The sequence below is a fragment of the Nelusetta ayraudi genome, unplaced genomic scaffold, assembly GCF_046127955.1.
Source record: "Nelusetta ayraudi isolate G7.1 ecotype Tasmania unplaced genomic scaffold, CSIRO-AGI_Nayr_v1 ptg000136l, whole genome shotgun sequence".
In the NCBI taxonomy this organism is placed as follows: Eukaryota; Metazoa; Chordata; class Actinopteri; order Tetraodontiformes; family Monacanthidae; genus Nelusetta; species Nelusetta ayraudi.
Genome location: NW_027466186.1, coordinates 5,576,400 through 5,596,111, shown reverse-complemented (window position 1 = coordinate 5,596,111; position 19,712 = coordinate 5,576,400). Strand labels below are relative to the sequence as shown.

Below are 19,712 nucleotides of genomic sequence, written 5' to 3'. Positions count from 1 at the left end.
AAACTGCGCGCGGACACGAGCGCAAACTCTTTCTGGATCTGCCGCTGTTTGAATGTGGCATATTTGCATAGAAGGGGGCGTGTCCTTTTGCGGGTAATGACTCATTTAAATACATTCAAATGAGTCTGGCGCAGCCCTGCCGCTACCTGCGCCCCAGCGCATTTTCCACCGATTTTCACATTTGCGTCCCCTCTGTGGATCGGAATCACCGTTTTTGCCGCTATTTACACGGATTTTCTGGCACAAAAGCCGGGCAATCGCTTTGTGGATCTGGCCCTGAGTGTTGTGTATTCTTTTTAGTTTTTCAATACTTCGTCACTTTATTTCCTTTGTGTTTTTCCTCACATTTGTTTTACCTGTTTTGACCCATGGATTCATTATAAGAACTAGATACCGGACTGTTAATACGGCTGCGCGCCGATTTTTGTGGCCACTTGAGGTACTGCAGCAAAAAAAATCCCATGGTCCTAAAAAGCATTTTTGTCATAGGCCGCAAAACTTATTCCCAATGTGACGTCGCGTCGTACTTGCTGCTGTGACTCAGCTCGTTCTGATTGGCTGCGTCCTGACATGTCTGTAAGTGACATTCTCCAGAATCGCTCTGATTGGCCAAACAGATCATGATGAGGGATGATGGGAAGTGATACCACTGCGCACACGCTATAGACTATTAATGCGGAAGTCAAAAAACTTTTTGGCGTATGCGCTCGGTGATCAACTTCATTGAGAACGATTTGAGTCGAATCTGCAGCAACACCATGAGGGAATTACTCAGTAAGGATGTGTTTTTCTGCAGGCACAGAAAACAAATGTTTGTTTGTTTTTTATTTCAATCTATAAAGCACTTTCAAAGAATATATATAGTTTTCTATATTTGGCTTACATTCTGTTGTTTCTCGAGGAAAAAAAGTAGCTGAGGTTTGCAGCACTGGGGGAAGTTTAGTCTGTCTCTCTGGCCTCTATAGCTCTCTGTTATTCCATCTACACAGCAGTCCATCTGCTTCGGAAGCCTCAGAAAAAGGCTTCCTTTCTGACGCACGCACGCACACACGCGCGCACGCACACACACAGTGAAAGACGGAGGGAGAGCCAGGGTAGATGAAAGCGGGGGATACAACTTCTCTCCCAATTATTCACTATACATTTATATATATATACACACACTACCACACACACACACACACACACACTGCCACACAGAGAGTTCTTGTAGGCCCTCTGCCAATTAATTCTGATCTATCCATACAATTTGTCTGACCTACATTTTCTATGACATGTTTTTCCTACACACCACTTATATGACATGCACACACACACACACACACACACACACACACACAGACACACACACACACGCGCGCGCCCTCGCACACACACAAACACACACATACGCGTGCACATATAGATCGCTCCTGCTTTGATGTATCCACACTTCCTGCCCTGCGCTGGCACTTGGCTCCTCGCACCAGCCTGCACAGAAGGTCCTGCCTGCACTTCCCAAACTGTCTCCAAGTAGGTTAACGGCTGCAAACCTAGTCAAAGAATTGTGTAGGCTGTTTAATTAAAAGTCATGCATGCACTCATGCATGCGTGCGCGCGCGCGCATGCATGCGTGCTGTGTAAACATGCCTGGGAGACAATATTTGAATATACTGTGTTTGTGTGTGTGTGTGTGTGTGTGTGTGTGTGTGTGTGTGTGTGTGTGTGTGTTATGTTAATCCGTGTGATGATGATGCTACCTGCCAAGACGCCCACGCGCCACATCAACAGTTGTTGCTCTAAATTAAGCCGCTTAATTACTGCAATTAAACTCAGTGTGTGTTGTTGTGCGTGTGAGTTGTAGAGTGTGTGTGTGTGGGTGTGTACGGCGCGGCAGGCCTCGTACTGTACAGTATGTATGTGTCTTAATATGATACCTACCGCCTGTTTCTAGAGAATGTTTGCTTCTTGCTTTCCTGTAAATGAAAGATAAGCAAAATCAAGAAGCTTTGAAGAAATCGCAAAAAAAAAGAAGAAGACAAACACAAAACTACACACACACATTTAAAAAAAAAAAACCCAACATGTTACCATCCTACTGCAGATTTTCATGTCGTACACAGGTTTCCATTGAGCACAAAATGAAAGATACACCACCAGTTTTGTGTCGGAGCTGAACTTCATTATCTCAGTGAATCTGTGAAAAATGAGGCAGATGGTGACGGAAGGACAGTCGGCACAGAGGAAACTGCTTGTTGACTGTCCAGTGACGGGTGGGAGGGTCACTGTGGAGGCTGATGGGAAGGGTGGGGGAGGAAGGGGGAGGAAAGAGGGGACGGGACGACAGGGACTGACGTGATCGAAGGTCAGACGGAGCTTCAGTCAGTGGTGCAACACTACAGTGTTGAAAAGTTCTACGTAGTGTTGTATATCTGATGTGTGTGTGTGTGTGTGTGTGTGTGTGTGTACACACACGTACATATATACATCATATCCTGATGGCAGTATTTACCTATTTACATATTAACCGGATGAAGAATAAGTAAATGCGTATTATACCATTAGACTATAGCTGTTTCCATTACCCCTAGAATTGCCCAAAAACCTAAATATTGCAATAAAAAACTGGTCATGGAAACACTTGGAAAAACCTCTCAAATATTGGCAAAAGGCTTTTACGCTCTCCTGAAGTGTTTTTTTCAGACATATCGATATAGCTTCACACCATTCAATGGAAACACCTGCAAATCGTAATTGTACTTTGTTGAAATTTTAGAAATATCGCTTTTATTTTGCGAAAATCTGTAATGGAAACCAGCTAATATCACATTTTCCCTCTTTCTTTCTCACCGTTACAGATCTACCTTACACATATCTATCCAGATGTGACTGTCTGATCAAACGTGTGTTGGCTGCTGTCAGTTTAGCAGCGTCGAACCACAGCTGAAGCTACGAGGCCGCCGCTTGTTATTGCTGCACATTAGGCCATGCACAATCAGATTAGTTTGCAGGGTGGCAGTGTTGAAGATTAAATGCACATAAAGATGATCCTATTATGCTGCATTAAACCTCCCCCCCACCCCCCAACCCCGTGACACAATGCGGCACATGGCTAAGCATGTTGGTATACATTAAGCCACCGTGATGCATGAAGGGCTGCGTGCGGTTGTAAATGAAGCTACGTCAGCTTAACCCCAGTAGGCAGCACGCATACACACTGGCGGGCTGTCGCATTAAGTTGTACTAAAAGTCTAACAAACAATCCCGTATCGCAGTCTACACACACAGTCCCCAATCTATCAGATATTATGTTTTATTTAACATTAAGCAGATGAGAGATTTATTGCTGCTCATTGCATCTTTTCTTAGCCTCACCTGTGCATCACAGCAGCTCGTAATTACTTTTCAATTAGCATACCTGTGAAATGACTGGTTATCTAATGAAACCGAGCCTGCGCTGTGTGTCTATAGGCGTTTGAGCCGTAAACATTGGCTGTTGCCCCGAGATCTCGATCCGTTCCACGATTGTATAAATTCGTCGTCGTACTGGCTGTTTTCCTGTCAGCCTCTGCTGCTCCGTGTACTGTTTGTACACTAACAGGCTTAACTATCAGCCGACTCGCGCTATGGAAAATAGAGGTGGTGGCGCTGTTAAATAGGATAATCTAATCTGCAATCTGTGAAACAACATAGCCTGCGGCGGCCAATGAAAATGTATAGCGTCCCAAAGAGATTAAACCAAATAGGAATACTGGGGCCTGTATACGGGGTAGAGATGGGGCCGATTTGCAATGTGTCCGTCAGCGAACAGCGCCGGCTTGGGCGCTTAATGCTTATCTGGGTAATGGGTAGGCAAAACAATAAAACACATTCTTATGCATAATAATAATTTCAAGCTAATTCTAAAAGGAAACATAATGTCAAGCAAAATTGCAACCATCTTCTATGTCTGGAGAAGAATGTCATTTCCCCTCAGATTTTCATGGAAGTTTAAACCAGATAGGTGGCTACACACACACACACACACGCACACGCACACACACACACACACACACACACACACACACACACATACATACACGCACCAAAAGGTCATGCATGCGTTCCCACAAACAAGCGGTCATCAAACTGCACACAGTGAAATGACCATGATATGTCGACAATTCAGAAAGTGTCATCTGTTTGTGTTGGAGCGGCGCCAGAAAAATCTGCTACGGATCTTCGGCATTCTGAAGAAGCGGGAGACTTCATGCGACGCTCATTAGCCCGTTTTGACACCCAGCCATATTCTTAATGGAACGCTTTCTAGGCTAAGAGCGCGATTCCACCCGGCACATCCCTCGTAATCTGCTTTCTTTCATTACTCAAGGAGGTTAGAACGGCTATTATTTGGGTTAATAATATGACGGAAATTTAAATTTAATTTTGTCACAGTAATTCCTGTCGGAAATGGCGGCAATTTTTATGTGACATTTAGCTCATCCCTGTGATATTCAGTTCAATTTAAAGCTTTTTTGTGTCAATGACAAAATGTACAAACCAACAGAAAACAGGCATGAAATGAAAGTGTGTGGTCATGGTGAGGCGCCGCGTGTGACTCGTTTGTAATTTAAGACCATTTTACTGTTTCAGCCATGGCTCTTACTAAAACTCCCAATCACCTGAATCAATTGGTTCTGTCATGCTTCTTCAAAGCAAACACTTCAAAGCGTTCATCTCCTTCCTCCTCCCACTCTTCACATGCATTTATCTAGAGGCGGAGCGGGACACAGGGCAATGTGAAATTATGTGCAAACATTATAATGACTCACAGAGGTCCGCCGCACTATATGCTCGTGTGATTTGAAGCCATTCTATGCTAAAGCCAATATCACATTATTAAAACCTGTCTTCGATATAGGTCTAAACATGTATTTTAAAATGACAAATATTGTTATTTTGATAGATTTATGAATCTGTTCAGTTCACAAAATATTCAAATGGAAATCAGAACAGTCATTACTGTTTTGGTTCTGTTATGTTGTTATGTCGGCCAGCGAACACAGCCTGCGGTGACTGAAGCCGACTGTTGCTCCTTCCATCTCTGTCGCTTCTGTGGAATTTGTTCTGGCCAGGAGATTTTTCTCGCTCCCTCCTTGAACGCTGCTTGGAATCTGGGTTTCATTTTCTTTTTCTCCAACCCCCCCTTGCCCCTTTTTAGTTTACATTTATTTCATATTTTTCTTCCACAGCTGTGACTTGAGGCATTATGCTTTCAGTATATCTGGCTGTCCTATTTTCATGAATGCGACATTCCACAAATGCATGGTGGGAATTTCATTATACTTGCCACAAATGTCCCCTCGGACTCAAGGATGAACTGATTAGAATTCTGTGGTCAGAAGCTCAAGGACGGCGCAACCTCACAAACACATTACTGAAAACACAACTGTTAGTGACATGTCAAATACATTCATTTTAGCCCTAAATGCAATTTCATATCTCTTTGTGCTCAGCTGTCAAAAAATAAAAATAAAAATTCAGACTTGGGTCAAGCAACACACACAATTTGAATTTGACACGCTGGTGGTATTATACTTAGGTTATGGTTAAAATATTGCACCTTTATCAGCTTAATCATATCTTCTTTCATCTATGTAAGTAAACACCTGCCAGCCACGATATTCAAACCATCTGAACTGTCTCTGCAATAGACATGACAAACCTGCCATCACACAACACAATCTCTGTGACAATCTGTACAAAACTGGTGAAAGTCCAATATAATATTCATAGAACCCAGAGAACCATGTTTTCTGTCCAGGACTTCAGTTTACTGACCTGCATTTGTACTGCACTTCATTTGTAATTAATTTGTAAAAGAAATGTCACTATAGCGTTTTACATTTTGTAGAACTAGTTGACATTATGCTTTCATGCATTGATGCATCTTAATATTTTTAAGTGAACAGAGAGAAACAATTTAGCACAAAGAGAGTTAAGAACTTTCTGTTTCAAAAAACAAAATGTAAATTTCACATTAGTCCAGGTCCTATGAAGCAAAGAAATGTTTTATTGTGTGGAAAATTGGATTCTCATGTTCACAGTAAGTAAAAAAAAAAAACCTCACCACTTGCTGTAGGCGTTGATAGAAGACCATATACCGGTGGTGTCTTTGCACAAAAGCCTCAGAACAACATTGTGTTATGTTTAGCTGTAGCCATGACCCTCACACACCTTATTTATTTATTTATTTATTTATTTATCTATCTGAAACATCTCCCTGCAATGCCCATTTTTCCATGCACTATTTTTTCTTCTTCTGCTCTTTGTGCACCACCATGTCAGAGTTCAGATGATGCTAATTGGCTTTAGGAAACATATTCCGCTCCCCGCCCCTGTTTTAGTACTGTTGGGATGCCGCAGAGCTGTGCTCTGACATGGAAAAACAGCTCTTGGCTGAAAGGTGTGTGATTTTTAAAGCAAACAGTGTTGGGGCTGGAAGGTGAAAGGAGGGAGAGGGGGTGCAGGAGTGCACTAAATACTGGGAGTGAATTAGTATGTCTGCATCGCTTTTGCTGCCATTTACCTCAAGAAAGGTTCAAGGTTCAAAGTAGCTTTATTGTCAATGCTACAATACATGTAAATATACACTACCAGTTACTTCTTGTTGGTTCTTTTATCTCAGACATACTGTAGGTTTTTAAGGTTTTTATTTACCTGACTTGTTTCGGCGTATACTCCCACCTTCATCAGAGTGTCCAAATGAGAGTCTGTGTCTGAGATTAAAAAAAAAACAACGAGAAGTAATCGCAAGAAAAGACAGAATGAACTTAATTCAGTCACAAACTGCCAGTCGAAAGTGTGGACACACGTGTTTCTTCTTTATCTTTACTAATTACACTGTAGGGATAGCATGCAGAGAACAAGAGAGTAAACAAATTACAGAAAAAGTATAAAACTACGTTAATGTAGTGGAAATAATGAATAAGACTGCAGAAACACAAATGCAAAACTCAAATAATCTATACGAGAGAAGAAATGCAAAAGACAAAGAGAATACAGGGGGGAGGGGGGGAAGAAGAAGCTCAATGTATAAATGGAGGACACATGTCCAGGCACAACTTGGTAAACTGCTTACCATCTAGTCCACCTGTTGCGTTGCCGGTTGAGGCACTTTTTCACTCTCAGCATGATCAGATATTCAGGTCGTCAAAATCTAAGGTAATTAGTTCCACTTTATTAGATTTGCAGATCTTCCTTTGACAAATGGTCTGGCGTTGATAAGGGTTTGGGAGGCGATCTGCTCGGTGACCCACCCTCGGCTGGGCGCCGAGTGCCAGAGGAAGCAGCTGCGTTTTGTGCGTCGGAGCCGACAGAGAGGAGCGGGCAGCCGCTCTGCATTTCCTGGTGAAAGAGCGTCTCTGGCCAACAGCAACACCTCTGGCACACGCAACGCAGGAGGGAGCGCGGAGCAGGCCAAGGGGGGCAGTGGCCACGGGGGCAGGTTTATTGGGTTTATCAGGGCGATCTACCGTACGTACGACTCCGACCTCACCCAGTGTATCACAAAACAACACGGGGAACCACGCGGGGGCACTTGGACAATACACAAGCTGGCCAGCCGGGCCGAGGTTTGCACGCAGAATCGCTGGAATGTTGTTTTGGAACGTGCCGGTTTTGGCTCCGAGGCCGTTTGAACGCCGGCCCTGCCCTGCTTTTCAGATGGTCTTTTGGCAAAGTGTTGCGGAGGAAAGTGCTGCGTGTGTAGAAAGTGATGCCGTCGGTGTTGTACGTGTAGGAAAAGCGGCACTCCTGGGAAGTCGATGATGGAGACAAGTGATGCGACCTTTGCTGCACAGTCCAAACAGTCGACCCCAAACAAGGCGACGCGCAGGTGCCCAGAGATTTGCCCTCACCTCTTCCATCTGCCGCCACCGAAAATAGCTTAAAAACTTGTTTAGTTGCTTAAAAAGCAGGATTATTGCACAAACAAACCTGTGCCCAATGTTGTTGGAAAAATCAAGAGAGATCCTTTTTTAAAAGGCTGCCGGCCCTTTTCATTCAAACAGTTGGGGAAAAAAAGAGAAAATCATATCCTGAAAAGATTCTGAGTGCGTGCATTAGCTTTTCAGCGTGATCACACGTGATGGATGGATGTTTTTGATGATGCTTTTAGGCACCGGTGGCTCCGCACATCATTAGTGCGTCTTAATGCCGATGATGATGATGATGATGAGCTTTGGAAAAGTCTTCCACTCAGGACAATTATACCGTCATCATCTTTAATCTATCTGGCCTGCGCACGCCTCTAAACACACACACACACACACAACACTCATTCGCATATCGCACATACGCACACAAAACACGGCCGGCCAATTAGCCAAACACCATCTTCACTCTGTGAATGACTGCATGCCTCTTGCTGTCCGTCTCTGCACAGCTAATGATAATGGCGCTCTCTCCGTGCACTCTCTCCGTGCACTCTCTCTGTGCACGTGGCTTGTTGTGCGCGTCTACTTCCGTAAAGGCTCTCGCCCCGGCGACTGCGGATGGCCTGCGTCATACGATATGTCTTAACATACATCTTGGAAGCGCAATCAAGTGTTGCCAGACCTGCGTCCAAATGACACTGAGATCATTAAGCTTCAGCGCTGAGTGCCGCTCTAATTTGGCATGAAGCCGGCAGTGCGCGTGCCCTCACGATGTCTTTGACCTTCAAAGTGTTGGGGGGGGTTGGAGGGTTGTGGAAAAATAAACCCAGACGAGACACAGCTACTTGGGGTTCTTGTTTTTAAATGGATTGTGTGATCCATGCTAGTGAAGGGTTGGCTGATGAAATTGGAAAAGCATTTTTGACAAATTTATAGAGTTGCTGCAATCTGCTTTTACCAATATAAAAGTCATAAATCAAGCCAAATCTTTTGCACTAGACCTTTCCAGATCAAAGTTCCAGATGCTTGTGTATGACACACGTATGACAATCTTTCTACGTTTTTTATGCTTATTCATTTTACTTTCCCCCTTCAGAGGGAGTGTGTGAGATCTGGCTGACGAGTGAGGACACAGGAGCGTACGGCCGAGACATCGGCACTGATCTGCCCACTCTGCTGTGGAGGCTGGTGGAGGAGATCCCCCAAGGAGCCATGCTGAGGCTGGGCATGACCAACCCGCCCTACATCCTGGAGCATCTCGAGGTACGCGCCCGTTTCACGGCCCGCCACGCCACCGCCGTCGCAGATTAATCACCAAATAAAAATAAAAGTGCGCACAAAAGCGTTTCCTCCCCTTTCCGTCTGCCGCGCTATCCCTTTCTGCGGACCAAATAATATTGCTCGGCCTTAATTCAATAAACTGAATGCCTCCCTCGTTTTTGCTTAGCAAGCAGTTTGGCTCCGACGCTCATAGTCCATTCATTAGTGCGGTCCATTCTCCCCTCTCCCTAATGAGTCAATTAAGGACCATTGTGTCCTCTTTAGCAACCTCATTTTATCCGCCGTTATTGTCTTTCCTAATGGAACAATGGACATTGTTATCCCCACTCTTTCTCATTTGGTTTCCTCAGACTCGCCGCTTCTGCTTTCTCTTTTTTCCACGTCTGCCGCTGACCGTTAGACGCCTGTTTTTGTATCATTTAAATGGCAACATATTACGGTGCGTTATCGCCGCCCTCCACCGTCGGTGGATCGCCGGCACATTCAGACACATTCTGCTCTCTAAAAATTAATCCTTGCGGAGAATTAAGTCAACCCCCCCTCTGCTCAAAATAATTTAATAATGGCTTTCAAATGGCTCCAATGAATGAAGTATGATGCCTGAAAACGTAGATACGTCTGGGTTAATACATGAGGGTGTCGCACGTACGTTGACTTACCCAAGCGGAATTGTCAAGGCCACTTTGTTCGAGAATAAAAAAGAAAATGTTTTCTTCTCACAAATTCAACAGGTTGCCTCTTGTGTTCTGTTCCATGCTATGTTTCATTATTTTTTTTTGTTTCATGAAACAATCTAATCATGATGAATTGGCCGGCGAAGCCTTGACTTTAAGTTCTTGTTAATTTTTAAAAAGGTCGTACCAACTAACAGAAAGTTTAAACTTGTGGTATGTGATTTATTTATTTATCTATTTATGCGCCACTAGAGACGGCAGCCAAGCGCAAGCATGTAAACCAAAGCCAAACTCCTCTCATTTCCCCCCTGCCCGACAGGGGTCGGTATCAACAGACACAGTTTGTGAGACGCGCTGCCCCAGAAGAAATAACACCACTAGAGCTTCGCATAGCAATTCATTTTATTGCCTTTTATCTGACAGTGATGAAATCGCGTATCGCCCCTTTAAGTCTTTCCCTCCTTTGACCATCCTGAAACGTGTATTGCAAATTTGCCCCCCGAAACTGTCAAAATACAGTAAACCAGCAGAGACACGTGGCTGTGCCTCAACACGGCTGCACTGTGTTTTTCATCCCTCACTCTCTGAAGCAAATTTTCCTCAGTTCTCCAGTTGTGGAGAATGATGCAACACACACACACACACACACTCTCCCTCTGATCTTTAAGATTTAAAAATGTTTGGTGGGTGAAGAAACTCATCCTGCCTTTCATCATAACAACTCAATAACTCTTTTATTTCTCCGAATCATTTTTCAGCCACACACCTAAAAGTTTACGAGCGCTGCCGCTGCGTCTTGAATTCTCCCTTGGAAAAAGGCCAGTTGAAAGTTGAAACGAGGCTATTTAACAACATCATTCGAGAGTGGCCATAACCTAGAAAACTAAAACAGAAGTTTTTCCATTTCAAAAAAAAGAGGAAGGAAAATAGGGTTCAAAGGAGATGTACTTATAAATCATCAATCAAGAAAAAAGTGGAGATCATAAATGAAAAAAATGAGGGCAGAATTAAAAATGAAAAAAAGAGAGAGAAAAAAATGGGGTTGAAGGCCCGGGGATAGAGACGAGGGGTAAGAGGAGAGGGAAAGTGCTGTGGGAAGCAGCAGTGGAGGTTGTAATTAAGCAGGGGTTAATGGAGGTGGCTAATTGTCCCCCACATGTATAGGTGGGCTTTCTGCTTGGCTACATTACAATTAAAAAACCACCCTCCTAATGATAGGGAATAACAATTAACTGATAATTAGAAATATACTAGGACGACACACTCGCTTGGTCGGTGCGAGTGTGTGTACGCTAAGAGCCGTTTCATATGCTAGCGGCCCCCCTTTTTTTTATTGTCAACGTCCGCACATCGAATTGAATTATATCTTTTTAGCTTTAATTCCTGAGTCAATTAACCTACATAAGAACAGATAAGAGTAGCAGTCTTTAACTTATCATTTCTTTCTTTTGTTGCTCCTGTCCCACATTCAGCTTCTATCCTCCTCCGCAGTGTTTCCCTTTTCCCCGGCCAGCCCCTCGTCAGAGCCCCTCTCCCCGTTTTGTCTCGCTCCAGTGCTTTTCAACACGTACCATTGACAGTCAGTAGGTGTCAATTCAACCTGAAGATTTTCCATTATTTAGTCTTTTCGAATCCTTGTTTTTAAGACATTTGTTTGAGTTTTTCACATTTCAACCTTGTTTCGTCTTCATCCAGTTAAATGTTTGCCGCAATTATTTTGAACTCTCTTTTTACCGTCATACACTTTACCTTAAGTTTTGAATCAACCTCCTGGGGTGACGTCTATTCAACTTTTTTTTTTTTTTCAACTTTCCATTTCTTCCTTCCTTCAATCTACATAAGCCTGGTTGGCTAGATTGGTTCTTATTTAGCACATTGGCTTCTACAGCCGCTTCTCCTGCACGCAGGGTCGCGGGGGGTTGCTGGAGCCATTCCCAGCTGTCTTTAGCACATTTACCTCATTAATTTTAGATAAGTAACGAACCCAAAGGATTGTCTCGCATTCAGAGAGCAAAGATCTGTAAGCAGAAAAGATTGCAAATTTAAGTTAATATCATTTGAAAGCAGCAACTTGGGTTTTGAGTCGAAAAATAATTGACATCAGGAAGATTTTGTGATAATTTCTGGCAAACTCGCCAACCCTTCTGAACTCTGCTGTCAATCTCTTGTAATTTCAGTGCTTTTAGGTATCAGTTGAGCTCTCCATTTTATTCAGGCGTTTCATTTTTCCACAGTCCTCATGAAGTATATTAGCTGCAATTCTGCTTTGATCACGATCCGGCTCCTGCTAATCACTTTGATTGTGTTAAGAAAATAAACTCTCCTCGCCCGTCTTGATTAGTCTACCTTCACTTCTTCTGTCCTTTGTCTAATTCCTCCCATCACGGCGCTAATCAGAGCGCCAACAAGGCGTAATGGTAACAAGCGAGCCCAATACCTAAGAACTTCCAAACTGCGTTTGTGTCAGAGGCCAAATTACAACCTCTTGTCTTTTCTCTCGAGCAACCCCGGCGCTTATAAAACAGCCTGCGGCTGAATGGCTGTGATTGAAGCTGAAAAGGCCAAGTTACCTCTCCACTTCCTGCCTGACACGCACTCAGGCGAACACTTTTCACACCCAAAGCGCGCCGTTCCTTCCCGTGTGCAGCCTGCTTTTTTCTCTCCTCCCGTGACAGATGGAGACAGCCTTATAGCACAATTTGCTGATTGGAGCAGTTAAAGGCCCAATCGCCTATCATCGGCCACTTGTCTCTGACATTTTAGTTGATTGCATCACGCCATCAGTGGGCTATTTTAACTTGAGCAGTTGCAAGTAAAATGTCTTTGGTGGTGTCACTCTTTGGTTTTTTTTCCCCCTCTTCCTCCGCACTCGTCGTTTTGCTTCAGGAGTCAAGGCTCTCGCTTCTTTCACACCGTGCAGTGCTTCCCGATGCCTTCTTAACAACATTAACCTTCTTCACTATCTCAGCCTTCACCCTGTGATTTTAGTAAAACGATATAAATATATTTTAAACCCTCCGATAAGGCTTTGCAAATAGGGTCAAAAGAAATTAACGGCAAACTTTGCGGCTCAGTCGCAGACTCTGCCTGCCTGCCTCCGGTTGTGCCGCGTACGCGTGCGTGCGTCTCCGTGAGAGACACCTGTTCATATGCTAGCGCGATCTTCGCTGTGTGATTGAATCCGGCGTGCTCGCAGACTCGGTAAATGAGGTGTGAAAGTAGCCTCTTCGTGCGCATCAATCAGTCAGGCTGAGATGAATGAATAGCAGCTCTCCATTAAACATCCTCCACGGGGCCTCACTTCACTTGGAGGGCAGATGCTGAGGCTTTCTCGGCAGATAGCCGAGACGAACACTAGACAAACGCAGAAGTGTCGGCGGGTGGAAAAAAAAAAAAGAAAAAAGAGTGACGCGTCCTAACAGCCTCCTTGGCTTACATCACTCAGAGTAATTGCTGTTTGGGTCTGAGACGTCGTCACAGAGACAAAGAATTAGGCTCGGCCTCGTGCTGAACGCGTTTTGATGACAGCGAACACTCCAAGTTCCTCAGTTCCATTTTACACTATAAAGATTCGATGTGGCAGAGTCTGTTTTAAGCATTGACTGGATGAAAAGGCGGACTGAGCTTCCCAATGAGGCAGAAGTACCACAAGCCTGCATTTCATCGTTTGGCCTGCAGGGGCCGCCAAAGTTGGTTGCAAAAAGACTGAAATTGGCCAAAGAGCACTAAATTCACACCTTTACAAACTGTTCCAAATTCTGGTCTAAATCGCTATTTTAAAAAATCCAGCAGCTCGGCTCTAATCTCCACTTTGTCTGATTTTGGTTTAATTTTAAGTAAAAATGATAAAGTAGTGGGAACGGCTAAAGTTTAGTTGGCTACTACAGATTATCAGTGAGTAGGTTTAGGATTATTAGTTAGGGCACTGCACTCATGCTCCAATCATTGCTCACCTCTGGTACCGCCCACACATCCAAATAAGGAATCCTCCAATTTCAGAACAGACTGGAAGCTCAAGAAGGCGCTGACTGTGAAACCACTCTCCAGACTTCCAGACGGGTTTTTAGCAAACCAAAGGGTGACGTCACCATAAATCCGTCCATCTTTATCAATGACTTTTAGACAAACACATAGAAGAAGAAATACGGACCTTAGAAGCCTCACAAGATGTTGATGTTGACCGATTAACAAAACCCAGAGAGAAAGAAAATAAAAGAAGAGTCTCTCCATCGGCTGCTGTCATCATTTCATGCCCCAGATCCCCAGACTCGGGCGCTCACATACAGGCAAAAACTCTCTCTCTCTCACTCACTCACACACACACACGTATCACCTCCACACTCAGAGGCACGGCCGAGCTGGAGCACACACTCAGACACACCCTCTCAGACCATTTTCATTTTAATGAAGCCTTTGGGAGCCTCTTCACATTAGCAGCCTAATGTAGCATGGTGTGAGGGGACCCGGCACCAAATCAGCGCTCGCTGCCGAGCTATTCTGATGTTGCTCCTAAATGATGAGCCCTGACTGGCTGCAGAGAATCCGTTGCAACCCGAATCGCCCGTTCAGAAGGACGGCGGTTCGAAACGGCCGAAGCCCATTCCGAGCAGATATTCATCGTCCCTCCATTTTTTTAAGACACAGATGTAATTTCAGTTATGTGAGTCATACACCCGCAGAAAACTCATCATGGTGTGTTCATACATTCTTTTTTTTTTTTTTTTTAATATTGCTGTGATTTTTTGGTTAATGTTTTGTACGAACAAATGTTGACATTTTCAGGAAATGGCACAAAGAAAATTGCTGAAAAGGAATAAGAAAATAAATTGTATTGGAATGAGTTTCCCTCCTTCGTGGGACCGAAACGGTTCAATACAGCGTTTTCTTATTTTTCCTTTGCTCGACTGTTTGAGGTGCCGCGGGCTCAGTACAACCTCCAGGGATAATCAAGTGCAGCCAGAAGTGTTTGAAATGTTTAATACCGCTGGGAGTTGAGTTTCTTTATGTGCTGCCTCACACAGTGAGTGTTTATGACTCTATTCCTGCGCACGCACACATGCACAGGCGAGCGCGGCCACCTAACTTATTATCCTGGGATGTGCACATGCAGACATTTCTTGCCAGACTCCCCAGGGTGAACCCTGCTACTACTGTGTGATGTGTGACTCTGTGTATGTGAGTGAATGCAGCTAAGTGCTTGTAATGGCTTTCCTTCGGAACTTTCATTTAAACCAGTCGGCAACCCTTTCCCTCTGCGTTTCCACTCTGGGCATCGTGTGCGTCGTGTTGCAGTCACCAGTCGCATGTCTTCACCCTACACAATACAAGAGCAAGAGGAATAGTGCAATATTAATAGTGCTCAGCTTCGGATTTTCCTTTTACAAACTGGCACAAATTGATCAACGTATGAAGACTAACTAGTGCTTGTCAATGAAATGTCAAGCAAATTTCAAGTTAGCTCTGCTTTGCTTTTAAAATAAAAATGCTTGTTGCACCTGAAACAATTTTAAAAATATTGAAAAATAATAATTGAAACAAGGCCTCTCTTTCCTGTCACATCTTTTCCCCCTTTTTGCAAAGTGGTACCAGATATAAATAAGACACGGTAAGAGACAATTTGACACTCGACCAAATGCAGATGGATGCGTGTTTCTGTCATTTGGATTCTCTTTAATGCTGGTTTCAGCAACAGAAACACGGTTGAGTTATGTATACATGACTATCTGCTGGAGTATTTCATCCTTGAACATCAGTGTAAACTGGGGATGTCTTTCTTTAAAACACAGAGCGAGCGAGAGAGAGAGAGAGAGAGGGAGGGAGAGAGAGCGAGAGGCTGTTAAACAGGGAGGTCAGGGAACAGAGCAGTCGGTATGAAGAATATTATTAAAGGCACGGAGCACGCAGCTTTTGACTGAGCTTCATCTTTCTTCTCTCGCTCTTTTCCCCCCATATATGTCCTTATCCGTCATATCAGATTTGAAGGGGTAGATAGTAAATCCTTTGAGCTAAGCCAGTTAAGATGGATCCTATCTGGTTTATATGTATATCTGAGCTGATCGACTAGAGATGAAAGGATTGCGCGTTCGCATAAATGAAAAAGTGAAGCCTAGTGGGCACCGAGCGGCAGATAGCAATAAAAAAAAAAAACAATGATATCTTCATTTTTTTCTGTAGAAAAACAAAACAAAAATACACAGTTTTCGCCGAGCCGCCTGATTGGCTTGTTCAAGCTTGCAGAATTCTTTGAGCCCCGTGCTCGCCACCCGTGAGTGACGGCAATAAAGCAGCCTCTTTAATTTCTGCCAACGGGCACGAGTGAGCGATATCTTCCTCATCGCGTCATCCTCGCTTTTCTTTTTTCTTTTTCTTTTTTTTTTTTTTTAAGTTCAGACTCACTAAACTGCCTGTCAGCGGCGGGTCGAACATTTTTTAAAAGGCCTCAACTCCACAGGGATCGGCAACAAAAGAGATCCTTATCAGGGCGCTGTATAATCATTGGAGGGAAGATTGTGTGCTGTCAGAGGGAGCCGCTCACGCATGATAAATGGCTTGTCTGAATGAAAAATCCTGCCCTTATAGATTAATCCCCGCCTGCCATCAGCGCTGCTCCGCTACTCAAGCTAGAATGCCATCTGCCCGCTGCCCATTCAGCCGTCCCACGCGTACGCGCAAGATCTTCGGGGCCGCATTTGTGGTCATTTGGAACGTGGCGTCAGTGAACTGGAGGGGAACAAGGAGGATTCTCTCTCCCTTTGTGCGTATTTCTATACGCCGTCGGCGCGGTCAAGGCGGGGACCGAGAAGAGCCGCCTTATCGCAAGCAGCGCGCGCGGAGGTGGAAATATGGAAAGCCGTGTCGTCAATAGATGTGTTGAAGTGGATAGAGGGGGTTCAAAATGGTTAATGCTGAAATCTCTGTATATTGCGCATGCATGTCTGTGGCGAATAAACAACAAATGACGAGTGAGGCTTGAAAAATCTGAAAAACGTGTAAAGATTTAGGCTTTTAAAAAAGAAGTCTTTTTTCCATCATAGCGTCTTTTTAATGTTCTTATTCTAATGTCACGCTCAAAACTGCCAAGTTAGCATGTCAACATCTTTTCTTTCTTTTTTGCTTTATTCTAGTGAATAAAAGCCTCTCAGAAACTAAACTGAAAAAATAAGCCCTAAAAATACACCAAGAAGCGTGGATCAACTGCAGGGGGACAGTTTATTTCGAGAAGAAGCCAGAAATCATTTCTGAACTGATTGAATCTGATTGAATTTCTTCTTCTTCTTCTTCTTTTTTTTGTTCTTTGTTTTTTGGAAGCTTTCAACAGTTCTCCCCTCTGTCAGTGTCTGACATTCTCCCTCGTCCGGTCTCCTAATTCGCACGCGCAGCAATCAACCTCCATTTTCCAACTAAATTAATTCTTTTTAATTTGGAGCTTCTAGTGGTCAACCCCCCGTGGCGCTGCTACTGAGCTAGTGTTAGAGTGAGTGAGCGCGTGTGTGTGTGTGTGTGTGTGTGGGTGTGTGTGTGTTTGTGCGCACGTGCGTGTGCATGCACGCGCACCCAACACAACACGCGCGCGCACGTTTTACTTTCTGTGTGTTAAAGAGGGCTCATTGCACAATGGCCCTTAATTGAGCAGACGGACTGCAATCAGCATTTTCTTGTAGGAAATAATTTCATCATTTTGCCCTCCTCTCTTTTTCTGCTCGCCACGGTGATGAGCGCGCTAATGTGGCATCCTGATTATGTCCATCAGCTAAATCTGACATCTGCAGTCTCTTTAGTTCTGCCGCTGAGCAAGTGAAGGTCGGGGGGGGGTGTCTCACATGCGATGGCATGACTGCATTCTGTTGTTGTTGTGTTGTTGTTGTTGGAAAAACTCAGGGGTAGATCCTCAAAAAAGGGCTCGCAGCGCTAAGATGCGGCGCATTTTGCGGCGGGATTGCGCCCGCAATTTGCGCCACAGATGCGGATATCCACAAAGGTTTTTGCGCTGATGACATGCAGGCGCAGACACACGCCCACGAATGCGTCACCTGAAACAGGTGCGAATGTTGCGGTCTGGCAACCTGAGAGCAGTTTGCGCCAAAGGTTGTTCGTGAGGGCGTGTGTTTGACAGCGAAACTCTGCTAGGATACAAAGCGCTCCCGTGCGCGCCTGGCATTACGATGCAAGACGCGTTTGTCACCAACACCTGAGTACCATTTGTATTTTTCATAGCCAATCTAAATTATTGGCATATATACTGTAGTCTATGCCGATCTATATGTAAGATTTGGGGAGCTATATATATATTACAGGCTTTTCAGAGAGGAAAGTTTCACTCAGAAGCCAGAACCACTCTGACAGACAGAAGCTGCGCCTGGTTTTGGCTGGCGGTGTTTCCGTCTGTCAAACTGCGCGCGGACACGAGCGAAAACTCTTTCTGGATCTGCCGCTGTTTGAATGAGGCATATTTGCATAGAAGGGGGTGTCATTTTGCGCGTAGTGACTCATTTCAATACATTCAAATGAATCTGGCGCAACCCTGCCGCTACCTGCGCCTCGGCGATTTTCACGTTTGCGTCCCCTCTGTGGATCGGAATCACCGTTTTGGCGCTATTTACGCGGATTTTCTGGCGCAAAAGCAGGGCAATCGCTTTGTGGATCTGGCCCTCAGATTGGACTCGCAGTCGCTGCTGCTCTGGAACTGATGCCCGTCAATCATAATCCGTTCTCAGTGTTTACTTGGATGCATGCAGAGGTTACATTGACTTTGATCACAAAATTTCAAAATTGTGATTGTATTCACGAAAATTCAACTTTATTCTCGAAATTTCCCCTTTAATCATGAAATATTGACTTTAATCTCGAAATTTTAACTTTATTCTCAAATCGATTTTATTCATGAAATTTCTACTTTATTCTTGCACTGGAAACTTGGAAAAAAATTCATAATATATATTTTTTTCTATTGAAGACCTAATTCTCTTCCATATAAAAGGTCTAGCATGACATGATGTCGTATTTTTTATTTATTTATTATAGTTTGTGTCCAATTGACTGAAATCTTACAATATTGAGGTTTTATTTTAAAAACTGTTCCCCTCATTCTGCCCAGGTGAAAACCTGTGCTGACAAGTCAGAAATTCCAACTAAGTTAATTATCTTTTTTCCCTTTTCCATTCATCCTTTTGTTCTGAGTTGCACACCGCCGCCGTAGCAGCAGCGGCGGCTTGACTTGTCGATCATGAAAGCTCACTTTCGGTGCAACCTTGACTGCTTGGCTCTGGATAAAGTGGGTACACGATGAATTCAGCGTGAATGAGTTTCTCCCCTTTTCTCTTCCCCCTGATAAAAGACATGGGAAGAGAGAGAGAGCAGAGAGAGGGAGGCCATCTAATTGTAGCAGGTCGACAAAAACCGGCGCGGCGGCAGGCAGGAATGTTAATGGAACCTGCGTTGGTCCATTCAGCGGTGGCAGAGAGCCGCCAAGTGTCGCTTCGCCGTCGCACAACTCGGTTCCTTTCATCAGCCAACCGATTCAGTCGGTTCACTCTGGCTTGTGGTCGCACAGCAGTGCAGGCATTGAAAAGCTGCACAAGTAAAAGCATTTGCTTTGTAAATAAGTAAAAAATAGTGATAATAATCTTTCATATCCCCATTTCTCCCCCCTTCCCCACCATGGAACTAGGAAATGGCCAAGATCCTGAACCACCCCCGCGTCTACGCCTTCCTGCACGTCCCCGTGCAGTCGGCCTCGGACAGCGTCTTGATGGACATGAAGAGGGAATACTGCGTCGACGACTTCAAACAAGTGGTGGACTTCCTCAAAGAGAGGTGAGACGGGTCCTCGGCAGCAGCTTCGTAGTGGGAAATGAAGAAGTGG

At 44.3% G+C, this 19,712-nt stretch overlaps 1 protein-coding gene across 2 annotated transcripts in view; it reads left to right on the top strand.

Moving 5' to 3' along the window:
- cdkal1 (CDK5 regulatory subunit associated protein 1-like 1) overlaps window positions 1-19,712 on the top strand; it is a 196,421-nt gene that overhangs the window by 95,463 nt on the left and 81,246 nt on the right. For both annotated transcript variants that reach the window (XM_076012947.1, XM_076012948.1), the window contains 2 exons: window positions 8,992-9,158; window positions 19,518-19,663. In XM_076012947.1, coding sequence (XP_075869062.1) covers window positions 8,992-9,158; window positions 19,518-19,663 — 313 coding nt within the window. The remainder of the gene's footprint in view (window positions 1-8,991; window positions 9,159-19,517; window positions 19,664-19,712) is intronic.